Consider the following 13,577-nt stretch of genomic DNA (forward strand, 5'->3'; position numbering starts at 1 on the left):
AAATGGTTGGCAGCACAATTAGAGAAGCACATTGCCACAGCTTCTATGTTTTAAGGTACATTAATTACACAACCTCAAGATATTAATTTGAGTTGGCCTCAAGCCTCAGAATTCAGATCAGGATTATAAATATCCCCCATGTTCAGTGGCTCTTTGTATCTATTTGTATTTGTACCCAAATTCGGTGGCTACAGTTTTGATTTGGACTATTCTAAAGATAGGGTCCAGTTGCAAAATTGTGATTCAGTTCTTGATTTGGAGTCTGAGTATTCTAATGCTCAGGTCTGCTGGTTTGATTCAGGCTGATTAACTCAGAACATATTTTGAATATTAAGTTTCTTTGTACCAATCTGAATTTTTTTGCTGTATTTTCAAAACAAGTTTGAAATCATGCTATTTATACAAGGCGACAAAAATGAGTTAGCGCTCCCATAACAGAAGATACAGCCTTTGATTCTCTATTAGGGCTGAGTTGTGCTCGGACATAGTGGAGAATGGCAGCTGCAGGTACCTGTTTGTAGCTCCCTTACCTTTGGCCATCCAACCCCATTGGAAGTTAAAGCAGCAGGGAGCTATTCTAACTACTGCCGTTAGGATAAACTCCCTTATAGAGCTCACACCAACAGAGGAACAACCACAGCGGTGGGGGCTCCACCATATCTCCTCCTGCCTCTGACCCCATCAGTTTGCCCCAGGCCTACTTACTCCTTCTTATGCTGGAGGATGGGGATGGGGATGCAGCTGACCTAAGAGCTCTTGGGAGACGTAGTCCAGCCCAGAAGCTCAGTCCACAGAGGTCAGTGCGCATGGACACGAGGCGCAGCAGGTGAGGCAAACACAGATTAATGTCAAACTGGCCCAAAATTAAATGTTTAGTTCCACAAAATTAAATGTTTTGATTCAGATCAAAATGAGGGGGAAAATATATTTTGAGGCACATCAGAATTTTCTCACAGGAAATTTAAATGTTGTGAAAACTGCATTTTCCATTGAAAAAACATTCTGATAGAAAATTCCCAACCAGCACTAGTAAGCAGTATACATAATTCATCTTCAGCTTTTCACCGCCTCAAAGGAACATGACAGTGTTGTCCTTTCCCACAATTATTTTAGTATTGGCTCTAGAGCCCCTCACTGACACACCTAGAAAACACACAAATGTTGTAAAAGGGGTAAATCCCAGAGCATTGTGTCTACTAATGTTAAATGATTCTATAGAATCACCGTCACCTGCTTTGGTGATGGAGTCCATGTAAGAATTTACTGGGATTAGATAGATCATGGAAATTGTAGATGTTTGCACTTGGTCTAGTTATAAAATTAACTGGGTCAAAACGGAAATGTTGACATTCAAGCTTTTGTGAACGGAGGACTTCAAAGCATTTGTTCTAAACCTTGCTTATGGAGCTCTTTAAACTCAAACAGATCATTTTATAGGATATATTGAATAAATGTATTGGACTCTCAACACTTTAGGCTGCACTTCACATAGATGAACTATGTCTGTGCAATATTTATGCTATAATTCATTTCTCTGTTTATACTAGGGGATTGTACCTTTGAAACAGTGGATAACACAGAAAGCGACCATCACTCATTTCATTCTCTCTGGTCACTCGATTACAGACCTAAAGGTCACAATATTACAACAAAAAGACTTCAAAAACAGACTCCAACGAGAGACTGCTGAATTGGAATTAATTTGCAAACTGGATACAATTAACTTAGGCTTGAATAGAGACTGGGAGTGGATGGGTCATTACACAAAGTAAAACTATATCCCCATGTTTATTCCCCCCCCCCAACCCCCACTGCTGCTCAGACATTCCTGTTAACTGCTGGCAATGGCCCACCTTGATTATCACTACAAAAGGTTTTCTTTCCCCCCCCACCGCTCTCCTGCTGGTAATAGCCCATCTCAAGTGATCACTCTCCTTACAGTGTGTATGATAACACCCATTGTTTCATGTTCTGTGTGTATATAAATGTCCTCACTGTATTTTCCACTGAATGCATCCGATGAAGTGAGCTGTAGCTCACGAAAGCTCATGCTCAAATAAATCGGTTAGTCTCTAAGGTGCCACAAGTACTCCTTTTCTTTTTTCATTTCATTCTGTTTTGTCTTCAAGTAGATGATAATCGCCAGCTGTATTAAAATACAATAAAGATATTTGAAAAAGAATCCATTAGTTAACAAAATTCACCCATAATGACCATTTCTGTCGTACTTTGAAACAGCATTTGGAAAATAATATTTCACAAGCTAGCAATCTGGTCAACCATCAAGAGGCGTACAGCAGACAGGAGATGTATCAAAATGACCTCCTCACAGTTGAAGGATATATTTTGCTTCCTGGTTACCGCCAAGGAAAGTGTAATTATTTGTGTGTGTAAGCACAGACTCTGGGTGTGTTGGTGAGTGTAGTAACGGATGCAGGTGTGTGTAGCACAGGTTGTGTGCTTGTTCGAGGGTGCAGCACAGGCTGTGAGTGAGGTGTACAGTACAGAGTGTTGTTGGGTGCAAGTGGATGTAGCACAAATTAGGTGCTTGTTAAGCCCTGTGCACAGATTGTGAGGGGGAGGGGTGCAGTACAGACTGGATGCGGGTGTGTGCGCAGACTAGATTGCGTGTTCATTAGGGGGTATAGCGCAGGCTGTGTGTGAATTGCGTGTGAAGTAGAGGCTGTTGGATGCAACGGTGTGTGTAGCCCGGATTGGGTGTTCATTAGGGGTGTAGCGCAGGCTGTGTGTAAGTGGAGTGTGCTGTGCAGACGTTGTTAGATGGAGGACCGTGCAGCCCAGTTTGGTTGTTGGCTGAGGGTGTAGCACAAGTTGTGCGATCGGTTGAGCAGTGGAGGAGGGGGTGACGGTGTGTCACAGGCAGAGAGCGGATGCTCTTTGGGGTTACAGTGGCAGTTGTCAGTCCCAGGCACAAATGCTACCTAGTTCTGCTGCTGCCCCGCTCTCTGGGGCTCGGGGCTAGGCCCTGCTGGGTTATCTCCCCAGCACAGCTGCACTCCCAGCCCCCGCTATCCCACCCTGGCTGGCTGAGGTCACAATGCCCTGGCTGGGCGCAGGGACTACAGGTGGCAGCTGTCTCGGCAGAGCTCATCCAACTGTGGAGCCTAGCCAGCGGCAGGAGGCACCTGGTTCATTTGGACTTGGGGAGAGCTCTGGGTAAGGGGCCCTGGGCTCTAGTACTGATGCCCAGCCCAGTGCCTGTCCCTGCCAGCCGCCCCCTGTAGTGCGGGGCCCAAGTCTGCTCCCACTGGGAGCTTTGCAGGGACTGTAGCAGCAGCAGGAAGCCTTGATACCTCCAGTGCAGGGCTGGGTGAATGCCTGCTGCCAGGGGAATCAATAACAAAGCCCCACTCTGCCTTCAGTGGAGGGTAGCTTCCCCCATGGGCCGTTGCGCCAAGCAGCGAACGTTCAGTTCCAGCTGGTGCTTTTTATTGGGCTCCTTAGCTGTGACTCGTTATGTGTGGCCCACCTGAATTTCTCTGAGCTTTTTTATGCCCACAGCATAATCAGCACTATACTAGCTAATGTTGACTTCCACAGACTACTAGCTACAGCATACTAAATGGTAGTTAAAAATAAACAACTAAAAACCTGGTGGTGTTATACTTAAACACCTCCTCAGAGTAGATTTGTCCCCCTGAGTATAATGCCATTTTTACCTGCACCCTCGAGGCTTGTGAATGAAAGTCCCAGACAAGGTATTTTAATTACAGAGAAAAATCCTAAATTAAAAGTTGTAGGCGGGGCTAAGACCCTGGATCATGCAAACAATTCCGCACATACGTCTCAGATTGATAACTCCTTGACGCAAGGACTCTCATTTACTGTAACAATGCTTAGCACGATGGGGCCCATGTCTAGCCAAGACTCCTAGGCATTACCACAGTGTTACTACTGATAATGACAGGTTTCAGATTAGCAGCCGTGTTAGGCTGTATCCGTAAAAAGAACAGGAGGATTTGTGACACCTTAGAGACTAACAAATTTATTAGAACATAAGCTTTCGTGAACTACAGCTCACTTCATCGGATGCATCCGCTGTAGCTCACGAAAGCTTATGCGCTAATAAATTTGTTAGTCTCTAAGGTGCCACAAGTACTCCTTTTCTTTCTACTGATAATGATGATGTGTGTCCGCAGGATCAGGCCCTAAAGCTGCAGGCTTTCTAGATGACATATACAGGCTCTCTTAAGTATTATTATAAACTTTTATTTCCCTAAATTACCCCTGTAGTTTAGCTCAGATGAGTTTTTGTACTTTGACATTTTTCATCTAAGGTGCACAAAATGATTTTCATACAATATGACTCATTACAACAAGCTGTCCTCCTTTGTCCTATCACCCCAGAGGTGTTAACTGCCCACTTCACCTTGAATGGTTCTTGCAACATGTTAAATCCTTATGCTAAATAATCTGTTCCATTTTGCATTTAGTAGTGACATGCTGACCAACTTTCCCAGACCTGAAAAAGAGCTCTGTGTAGGTCAAAAGCTTGTCTCTCTCACCAAGAGAAATTGGTCCAATAAAAGATATTACCTCACCCATCTTGTCTCTCTGATATCCTGGGACCAACACGTCTGTAACACCACTGGAAATTTAATACAACATCTAATTCAGTTTCATGTTAGGTATAGGGGTCACTACAGTGGAACACACAGCCACCAACCCCGTGGGTGCTCCGGGGCTGGAGCAGCCACACACGGAAACAATGGTGGGTGCTGAGCACCCATTGGCAGCCCCCCATCAGCTCCTCCCCACCAGCACTTTGGAAAGTCGGCGCCTCTGGTGGAACACAGCCGCTGTTTACAGCCAGTGTTGACCGTTTCACAGCAGCAGCATACCGCACTTAAAGCCAGGAAGAGATGAAGAATATACTGTCCAATAGAAAGAACCAGGGCAATATTTTGATATATTAGAATTTAACCCTCAACCCTTCCAGAAACTGCCTTGGGATCCTTTCCCCTTTCCTTCCTCAAGGGTTGGGTTGTGCGGCTGTGCCGCACCAGAGCCGCACTTCAGAGTGGGACAGATCGGCAGCGGCTCCAGGATGCACAATCTGTAAAGTACCCCTGGGATTACAAGAACTACAAGCAAATAAGATCTTACTTAAAATGTGATTGTCATTGTATTTCCAGTGACTTTAATAAAGTTACTTCTGATATACACCAGTCACAAGTAGACCTGTCTACCTTTATAATGTGTATGCACTGATGTCTACGCAATACATTGTGTGCTCATACAGCTCCATGCTCAGGACAGCACTGTTCCCTCACAGGTACTTGTCACTGGTATTTACGGGAACTACGCTGCTGGTGGTGGGGTTATATCCTGACTTTTCACTTCAACATCCGTACTTCGTTGTGGCATAAGGTACTATTGAGCATATACAAGGATGGCAGAAACTGGCCTTTATTGAATAACTGCAGGGCTGGTATTTTCTAGTCTATAACTGACCCCACAGCTCTTACTGCTAAGCAGTTATTCCTAATGTGTAGCTGACACTTTAATTTCCTTACCTTGAGGTTGTTGCTCTTTTTCTACTAACTTCTCAGGGGGGCAGGTCCTTTCCTTCATTTATGTTATTGCAATGTTAATTTTACAGAGACACTGTTAGAACTTAAGAACAGCCATACTGGGTCAGACCACTGGTCCATCTAGCCCAGTATGCTGTCTTCTGACAGTGGCCAGTGCTTCAGAAGGAATGAACAGAACAGGGCAATTATCGAGTGATCCATCCCTTGTCGTCCGGTCAGTCAATTCTGTCAGTCAGCGATTTAGAGACATCCAGAGCATGGGGTTGTGATGCTGAACATCTTGGCTAATAGCCATCGATGGATCTGTCCTCCATGAACTTCACTAATTCTTTTTTTAATCCAGTTTTACTTTTGGCCTGGCAATGAGTTCCACCGGTTGACTGTGCATTGTGTGACGAAGTATTTCTTTGTGTTTGTTTTAAACCTGCTGCCTATTCATTTAATTGGATGATCTCTGTTTCTTGTGTTATTTGAAGAGGTAAATAACACTTTCTTATTCACTTTCTCGACACCATTCATGATTTTATAGATCTTTATCCTATTCCCCCCTCAATTGTCTTTTTTCTAAGCTAAACAGTCCCAATCTTTTTAATCCTCCCTCATATGGAAGCTGTTCCATACCTCTGATAATTTTTGTTGCCCTTCTCTATACCTTTTCCAATTCTAATATAGCCTTTTGGACATGGGGAGATTAGAAGTGCACTCAGTAGTCAGGGTATGGGCGTACCATGGATTTATACAGTGGCATGATATTGTCTGTGTTATTATCTATCTTTTTCCTTGTGGTTCTGTTATCTTTTTTTGACTGCCGCTACGTGTTGAACAGGTGCTTTGAGAGAACAATCCATGGTGACTCCGAGATCTCTTCCTTGAGTGGTAACAGCTAACTTAGAACCCATCATTTTATATGTAGAGTAGAAATTATGTTTTCCAATGTGCATTACTTTGAATTTACAACACTGAATTTAATCTGTCATTATGTTGCCCAGTCGCTCCATTTTGTGGGATCTCTTTGTAACACTTCACAGTTAACTATTTTGAGTAATTTAGTATCAGCTGCAAACTTTGCCACCTCACTGTTTACCCCCTTTTCCAGATCATTTATAAATATGTTAAATAGGACCAGTCCCAGTACAGATCCTTTATTGCAGGTATCATTCCACCTGTCCCAAGAGGTATGACTTTTCCCTGGTGTATTGTTTCTTCCGGCATGTCATTGCCGTTTTTTGGTCCAATTTCTTCAGGTTATTGTATAGTCAGGAATTTGCTCATGGTGGAGTTGTCAGTGTCATCTAGATTTCCATTAAGAAAACGAGTGGAGGCACAGTGATCACCTTTAAAACCTTGTTGATTTTGCCTTATGTAAATAGAGATAGTTACTTCAGTGCAATATTTGCAGCTATACTTGTAGGAAATACTTGAAATACTGCAAATACAGAAGTAATATTAACTTAGGCATGATCTAAAGCCTAAATATAATTTAACTAAGGCATTACCTCAAACAGCAGGCTAGGGCATAAGAGGGCCTATGTACGTATTTCAGTAGTGTAAAAATAATGTATGCATATCTGGCCAGTATTTTCCCTGGTACCTTAATGTTCCTTTCCAGGTATCTTAATTTAATTGCACAAAAAACTTGTGATTTAGCTGTATATTTTTCAAAATTCTATTGCATGGCATTGCTTAGTAGAAAAAGTGAATATTAAAAGAGAAGTATAGTATATTCTGTTCCTGATTACACTGGAGTAATATTACTGAGTTCAGATGGCTGCAGTGAAGTTACTCTGAGGTTACACCAATGTAATAGATAACCTGAATTTGGCCCATTAGCTGAGTTTTAAGATTGCCTAATATTTATTCTTAGGAATATAACAGATGTGTCATGAACTGGCTTAATTGATATTAGGATATAAGTTCACATATAAATGTCCATTTTCTTTCAAACAGGTACAGAGAGAGCATGAAACCAAATCAAAATCCCGTGGATGTGTGCAATCCTCTGATACCTGGATACACAGGTAAATAATGTGTTTGGGCCACATCCTGACCTCCTTTCTCAGCTTTAAACCCAACTTAACTGGCCAGTGGAGGATTCCCCTACATCGTGGAAAATCCCCTGGTGACAAAGAGCTGCAATAGCAGCTACCGTATCATGATCCTCTGCTCTATTTTACCATAGGGATCAGGCCAAAACCTGGCAGCCCTGAAGTTGGGGGAATGTAAACATGCCTTAAAATCGCCCCCTCCCTAGACTTTCAACATGCACAGCTCAGCTGATCTGGCGAATTTGGGCCAGAATAGTAGCTTTGCATTTGAATTTACTTTCTTGGATTAGTTCACATAAGAGCTGGACCTGATCCACAACATTTGGACCTGGAACTAAACCACCCCAATGTTCAGAGATAGTTCAGAACCAGGATTTTGGCTCATCCAAACTTACAGAGTTAGTGGTCAGTTGCAAAGTTCAGACTGACAAAATTCAGGGACAGTTGGGAGTGGGGTTTTCGTTCAGCCCCATCCAATTTAAATCAGATTCTTATCTCTATTTCTTTAGCATTTAATATAGTCATAATAGATTCCGGTTCAATGTTAAAGGAATATGTAGTTGTGCTATACGCATCTATTCTTTATAATGAAAATAAGTTATTACATGATGAAAGTCTGCGTTGGGGGTTGCTCTCCCATATAAAAGACCTACATCTACTTCTTATAATTCAGGAGTTCATTTTAATACAATTTCCAACCAAAATGAATGATCTGAAACTGCATTTTCAAAGCATCTTGTAAAAGAAGGACAATAAAAAAAAAAGAAGCATTTCAAACCACCCTTCAGACTGACATTTTGGTACAGTAAAGAGAATTGCTGTTAGCAGAATTGATATGTCATAAGGGGGTTGTACTTTCATAGCCCTTGTCAAAATGTGGCTTGTTTCTAAGGTCATAGGAGATCACTGTGGTTGTAACCATCTATATAATTTCAGTGTACGTGTGTAATGTGAAGAACTAAGAATGGCAGACAATGTTCTATGGTTGTTTGATAATTTCACTCTTTCTGTAAATGCTTGCAATATGTTCCATTAGATTTTGTGAGCTTTTAACATTTATTCTGCTTACTCTTTTAGGCTATGTCCCCCAAAGATTCTATAGAATTGGCACTAGTTATGGAGATGATTCAATGGCATGTATGACCTCATTCCACAATGCTACTCAGAGAAGCAGAGACACAAAGAATGGGCTGAGATACATAGCAGCCACTACACCCAAACTTCCATCTATCTGCTCCAATGAAGATGTTTTACAAGCACTTTATGACTATAATTATAAACACCATCCTTATGTGCTAGGTACTGTATTGAAGTTGTAATGAACTTGATTTCAGCCAAACATTCAATTAATGTTACTAGTACAATGTGAATTATAATTACAGTCTTCAGGGACACAGTAAGAACCAAATTTTACCTTCAGTTGCTAGCACATTGCTCTGATTTCTGTGGGAGTTACACACACATGCATTCAGTGACAGAATGTGGCCCCTATATCTTTCATTTCTATTCTAAATCTTGAGATTTTCTCAAATAGGTGTGTTTATATTTAAGGGTAGAGTCTCATCTTGATGTGAAACGTTAAACATGGATCTTGCATCAATTGTAATTGTTATCCAGAAATCCTTCCATAAATGGGGTTCTGAATAGACTCATGCAATAGCATGCTCTCAAATTGTACTATTATCTAAAAATCTGAAGCCAGTGTTTTCAGACCTGGCTGCCTAAATATAGAGTAAAACTAGCCTGCTGTTCTGAGGGGCAAAGCACTTGCTGCCCTGACTGACCGCAGTAGAAACTACAAACTACAAATACCATCCCTGAAAATCTGTCATCTTATCTGGGTATCTAATTTTATTCACTCAGATTTGAAAATATTGGCCTGCCGTTCTGGGGCTTGATTTTGCCACCTTTGAGTGAGAGAGAGAATTCTTAAAGTAGTCTTGAGGAAAAGCAAAACTTTTTCATTTGATCTTGTGACTCATGTGGATCTCAGGATGTCTCATGTATCCTGGTTTTCCCTTCAGCAATAGCTTCTTTCCAAATCTTTCCTCGGGCTCCTCACTCTGGGTAAGTGAGCCTCTTTGTGGTTCTTCATGATTCATAGACTGTGAGTATCCATGAACTCCAAACACCAAAGCCCAAACACGACTCCAAGTGCTTTGACCCTAGCTGAGCTCAAACTCAATTGCCTGTCATGGATTCCTAACTACCAGCTGCGGCAAGCTAGCATTTCTCATCTGATCCAAAGTGTTCCAGGACCAGGACCACTCTGTAAAAGATGTTCAGAACTTCCTCCTGCAGTTACCTTAGAAACTCCAATGTCATCAGATAGAATGTTCCTGAGTGACAGTTCTTAAGTCTGTAACTAGTGCCTTTCTTCCTACACCACTGAATAGCAGCCAGCTCTGAATGAACGTGGCAATCCACAAAAAGACAACATTGCAGTTTAGAATAGAAAGTTCAACTGTGTCCTGTTGAAACTGCAAGGCATCTTTCAGCAGGTAGAATGTAATTTCCTGTGTTGGAATTTTGACAGGCCATGGGTACTAACACATATTTATATGAATGAGTTTATTCCTTACTTAGGCATTGTTGCAAACCCCATTACATTCAATGGAAAGACTCTTACTGGCTTCAGTGGGCTTAAGCTCAGGTCTTTAATGACCATTGGCCAAATTCTAAAGTCCTTTCATAGCCTGAGGAAGGACTGATTCAAAATGAGGAAGGACTTCAGGATCTGGCCCCATAAAAGAGAAAAAGTTATCTAGGCACCACTAAGGGGCATATCAAAAGTGGTGAGACCCACCCACTCTTGGTGATACAAAGTGACTAATGAACATTTTATGAAGCATGTCAATTAACTGAGAATATTTGTTATAAGGCAGGAACCTTTTTATCCTCTATGGTAAATATAAGCAGATATTTTATAATATAAGCAGATATTTTCTTGGTCAGTTAGGTGTAATTTTGAGGTGGCATTTATTTGATCATTTTTCAGGTACTGTAATAACTAAGAGAAGTTTACTAGAGCCACCAATTCCTGGTTGGACTGGGTTTGTGCCTAGAGCAAGGGTCACGGAACTGGGATACGGTGTTCGTTACCATGAAATGACAAAAAATTGCTATCAGGATTTTAAGAACTTAAGAGATCGGGTCTGCTACGATCCCACCAGCAATTTCCACAGGTAATTTTATACTAAAATACATCAATTGAAAAGTACTATAGAAGATGGTGATGATGATGACGTTTAATTGTATGGTGGAGTAGAGCAATCAATAAATATAACCTCACCAACCACTAAAGCAATTAAAGGTAGTAGGACAGGTAACAGGCTTACATAGACTTTAGGGGCTCTCCTGGGGCATGATTGTCAGGAATCTGTGTACCACACCATTTGTAATATAAAGCATACTTTTTTTGGAAAGACTGCAGTATACTGTGTATTTTTCACAACTGTATTTTAAAACCTTCCTTATCTACAAGAGGTACTGAACATAGACAGCACACAAGAACTACTGTACACAGAAGGATGTTGTCATATTTTGGTTATGCTGATATTCAGACCTTTTCTATTCACCACTTGAACCACAAACATTTTTTAAAAAACCTCATTGTATGAAGCCCTGATGGTAATCCTTTTTTCAAGTATTTCCAGTACATCCTGCTGCATGGTGGATCTAAGGCCTTGCCTACAATAATCTCAGGAACTGGTATAGTTTAACGGGTGCAAACATCTAGTGGATTTTCACCAGAGCATCATTATTTGCCCCAGTGCGGCATATACCAATAGCTGAAAGGTCAGTGTAGAAAAGGTCTACATTCTGTAGCTTGCGTAGGACTGAAAATTCAGTGTTGATAGGAGGAAAAGCTCTTGGGAACCTCGCTTTTAATCCAGAAAAGCACATCAAGTGGCTGCTTATTTCAGTATTTAATTTAATTTAATAGAAAATCTCTGATTCTTTTTCTGCTTACCTGACATTTGCATTGCCAATGAAATTTCAGTTTGCCTCAAAATTTAGTGTTGACAAAGCCTTAGTAGCTGTCAGCAAGAGGCAATGAGGGCTTGTGAGGGGGAAGACAAGTGAACTGGGCTTTTACCCCTGGGAGGGCAGGAGAGTTGGTCTGTACCACTATAAGCGGCATGGGCCAGGCCTCTTACTAACTAGGAAAGGATTTGGCAGTGGAGTAGGGGGAAGAGTGTGGCTGTGAAGACTTGGGAGTTTGAAGTGCCACAAAGGGGTGGTCAAGGCATCGGAAACAGGGTTTTCCCTTCCCAAACTTGGCAAGAGGGAGTATTTCCCTTCTTCCCTCCTCCCACTGAGTGACAGATGCTGCCTCTCTGCAGGCAACTTCCTTCTTCCTCCTGCTGATAAGGAAACACACTGGCCTCAGCACATCCATTTTCCTCCCAGTACAGTGCACCAGCCTAATTATGAGTTGGTGATTCAACACACACACACAGAGCACCTACACACACACACACACACACACACAGAGCACCCCACAGATACGTCATCACTGAGCATGTGCTAACACTTGCTGAGGCTGTAATTGAGGTTTTGCACTGTACTGTGAGGAAGTCTAATATGTTGTGTGCTGCGAGCTTACTCATCTGTTGGAAAGCGTAAGGGACTTGTGTTCACAACTGCCCCTACACAGCCTCATCCATACACCCCATTTTCCTCACAGGTATACCTGTGCACCCAGTGACGTAGATGGACTTGCATGAGTTTAGCTGTGAGCAGAACTTGGTCCAATGAATGAAATCCTGTCCCCAGTGAAGTCTAAAGGAGTTTTACCATTGGCTTCAGTGGGGCCAGGATTTTAGCCAATTATTCTAAGTAAGGTTCTTGTATTTAAGTGTATGGTTTCCGTTGCGATGCTATAACAGTCTCTCTCTGTTGATGTCAGTTGGATTCCATATTCCATGCACACGCAAAACTCCCTGGGAAGGCAATGGGTGTTTGGGGTGTGCAAGGAACACATGAGTGTTGTGGGCATGTGGGGAATGCCTAATAAACAGAACACATACAGTTGGAAGACAACTAAGGCCATGAGAGTTAAAAATTAAGTCTGATAGTTATGTGAAACATGGGGACATGTAAGCAAATTCTGAAACACTGAAAGTTAACTTTTGAACAGGATACCTTCTGAACTGCGATTTTGTTTTATTTTAGAGACAAAATGCATGAAGTTAAAGTTAGCAAAGTTCCCAACGCATACCAAAGATTCTACAGGCCTGAAGGGATGCTGCCAAAATACAGCGGTCATATTCCACGTAAGAATTTAGAATTTCTGTCCTTTAAAAACATACGGTTTGCTATTGATACATTGCTCTCCAGCTCTGATTTATTATTTATTTATTTGGAATGTTATTACTGTAGCCAATAAGAGTGCCTGTTCAATGCTCTGGGCGCCCTTGACAATCCTTTAAAAGCCCATCTAAATACACCTACCATGTCAAGATTAAATAACCCTGCAGCAACATGAATATAACAAAAATGAATTAACCACCTCACAAAGCCCCTTCTCAAGTCCCACACAGTCCCTAGCCTGCCTCACCCATTCATCCATCTCCTTACAAGCAAGGTAGAAAAGATAAGCCTGCCAGCAACTTCTGAAGGCTAGCAAACTTGATCGGTTGCGGACAAAGTGGAGAAGTGAGTTCCAAAGGTTCAGGGCTGTAATGGAGAACAGCCTGACAGCTACCCCGTCTCCTTTCTCTTGCACCAATGAGGCATAGACAACCTCCACGGATTGCAACAACAGCGGTATTTCATGGGACTTTAGGGATTAACCAGTGGACATTCATTTCTTGCAGATGAACATCTTGTCATTGGGAAAACCTTTGGAAACCTGTGCAGAAGTTCCTCGGTATGCACGCACATGGAGGAGTCCTATGGTGCACATCTCGCGAAGAAACGTAATGCCACGCTGAAGCTCCCGAAGACCTTGAAATGTAACATGAAGAGCTGA

The 13,577-nt window shown here is 42.0% G+C and overlaps 1 protein-coding gene across 1 annotated transcript; it reads left to right on the plus strand.

Moving 5' to 3' along the window:
* Window positions 1-7,515: 7,515 nt before the first annotated feature.
* Window positions 7,516-13,577, plus strand: SPMIP5 (sperm microtubule inner protein 5). Its single transcript, XM_048857989.1, has 5 exons — window positions 7,516-7,573; window positions 8,678-8,899; window positions 10,599-10,785; window positions 12,779-12,879; window positions 13,423-13,577. Exons 1-5 carry the CDS (start codon window positions 7,516-7,518, stop codon window positions 13,575-13,577), a joined length of 723 nt encoding a protein of 240 aa, XP_048713946.1.

This window comes from Caretta caretta, chromosome 7, assembly GCF_965140235.1.
Source record: "Caretta caretta isolate rCarCar2 chromosome 7, rCarCar1.hap1, whole genome shotgun sequence".
In the NCBI taxonomy this organism is placed as follows: Eukaryota; Metazoa; Chordata; order Testudines; family Cheloniidae; genus Caretta; species Caretta caretta.

What these genes read in the sequence shown, in the direction of transcription:
- SPMIP5 (XM_048857989.1), top strand. Translation starts at nt 7,516, where the DNA reads ATGAAACCAAATCAAAATCCCGTGGATGTGTGCAATCCTCTGATACCT. An exon ending in TCTGATACCTGGATACACAG is followed by an intron (nt 7,574 to 8,677) that starts GTAAATAATGTG and finishes TTACTCTTTTAG; the next exon opens with GCTATGTCCCCCAAAGATTC. An exon ending in ACACCATCCTTATGTGCTAG is followed by an intron (nt 8,900 to 10,598) that starts GTACTGTATTGA and finishes ATCATTTTTCAG; the next exon opens with GTACTGTAATAACTAAGAGA.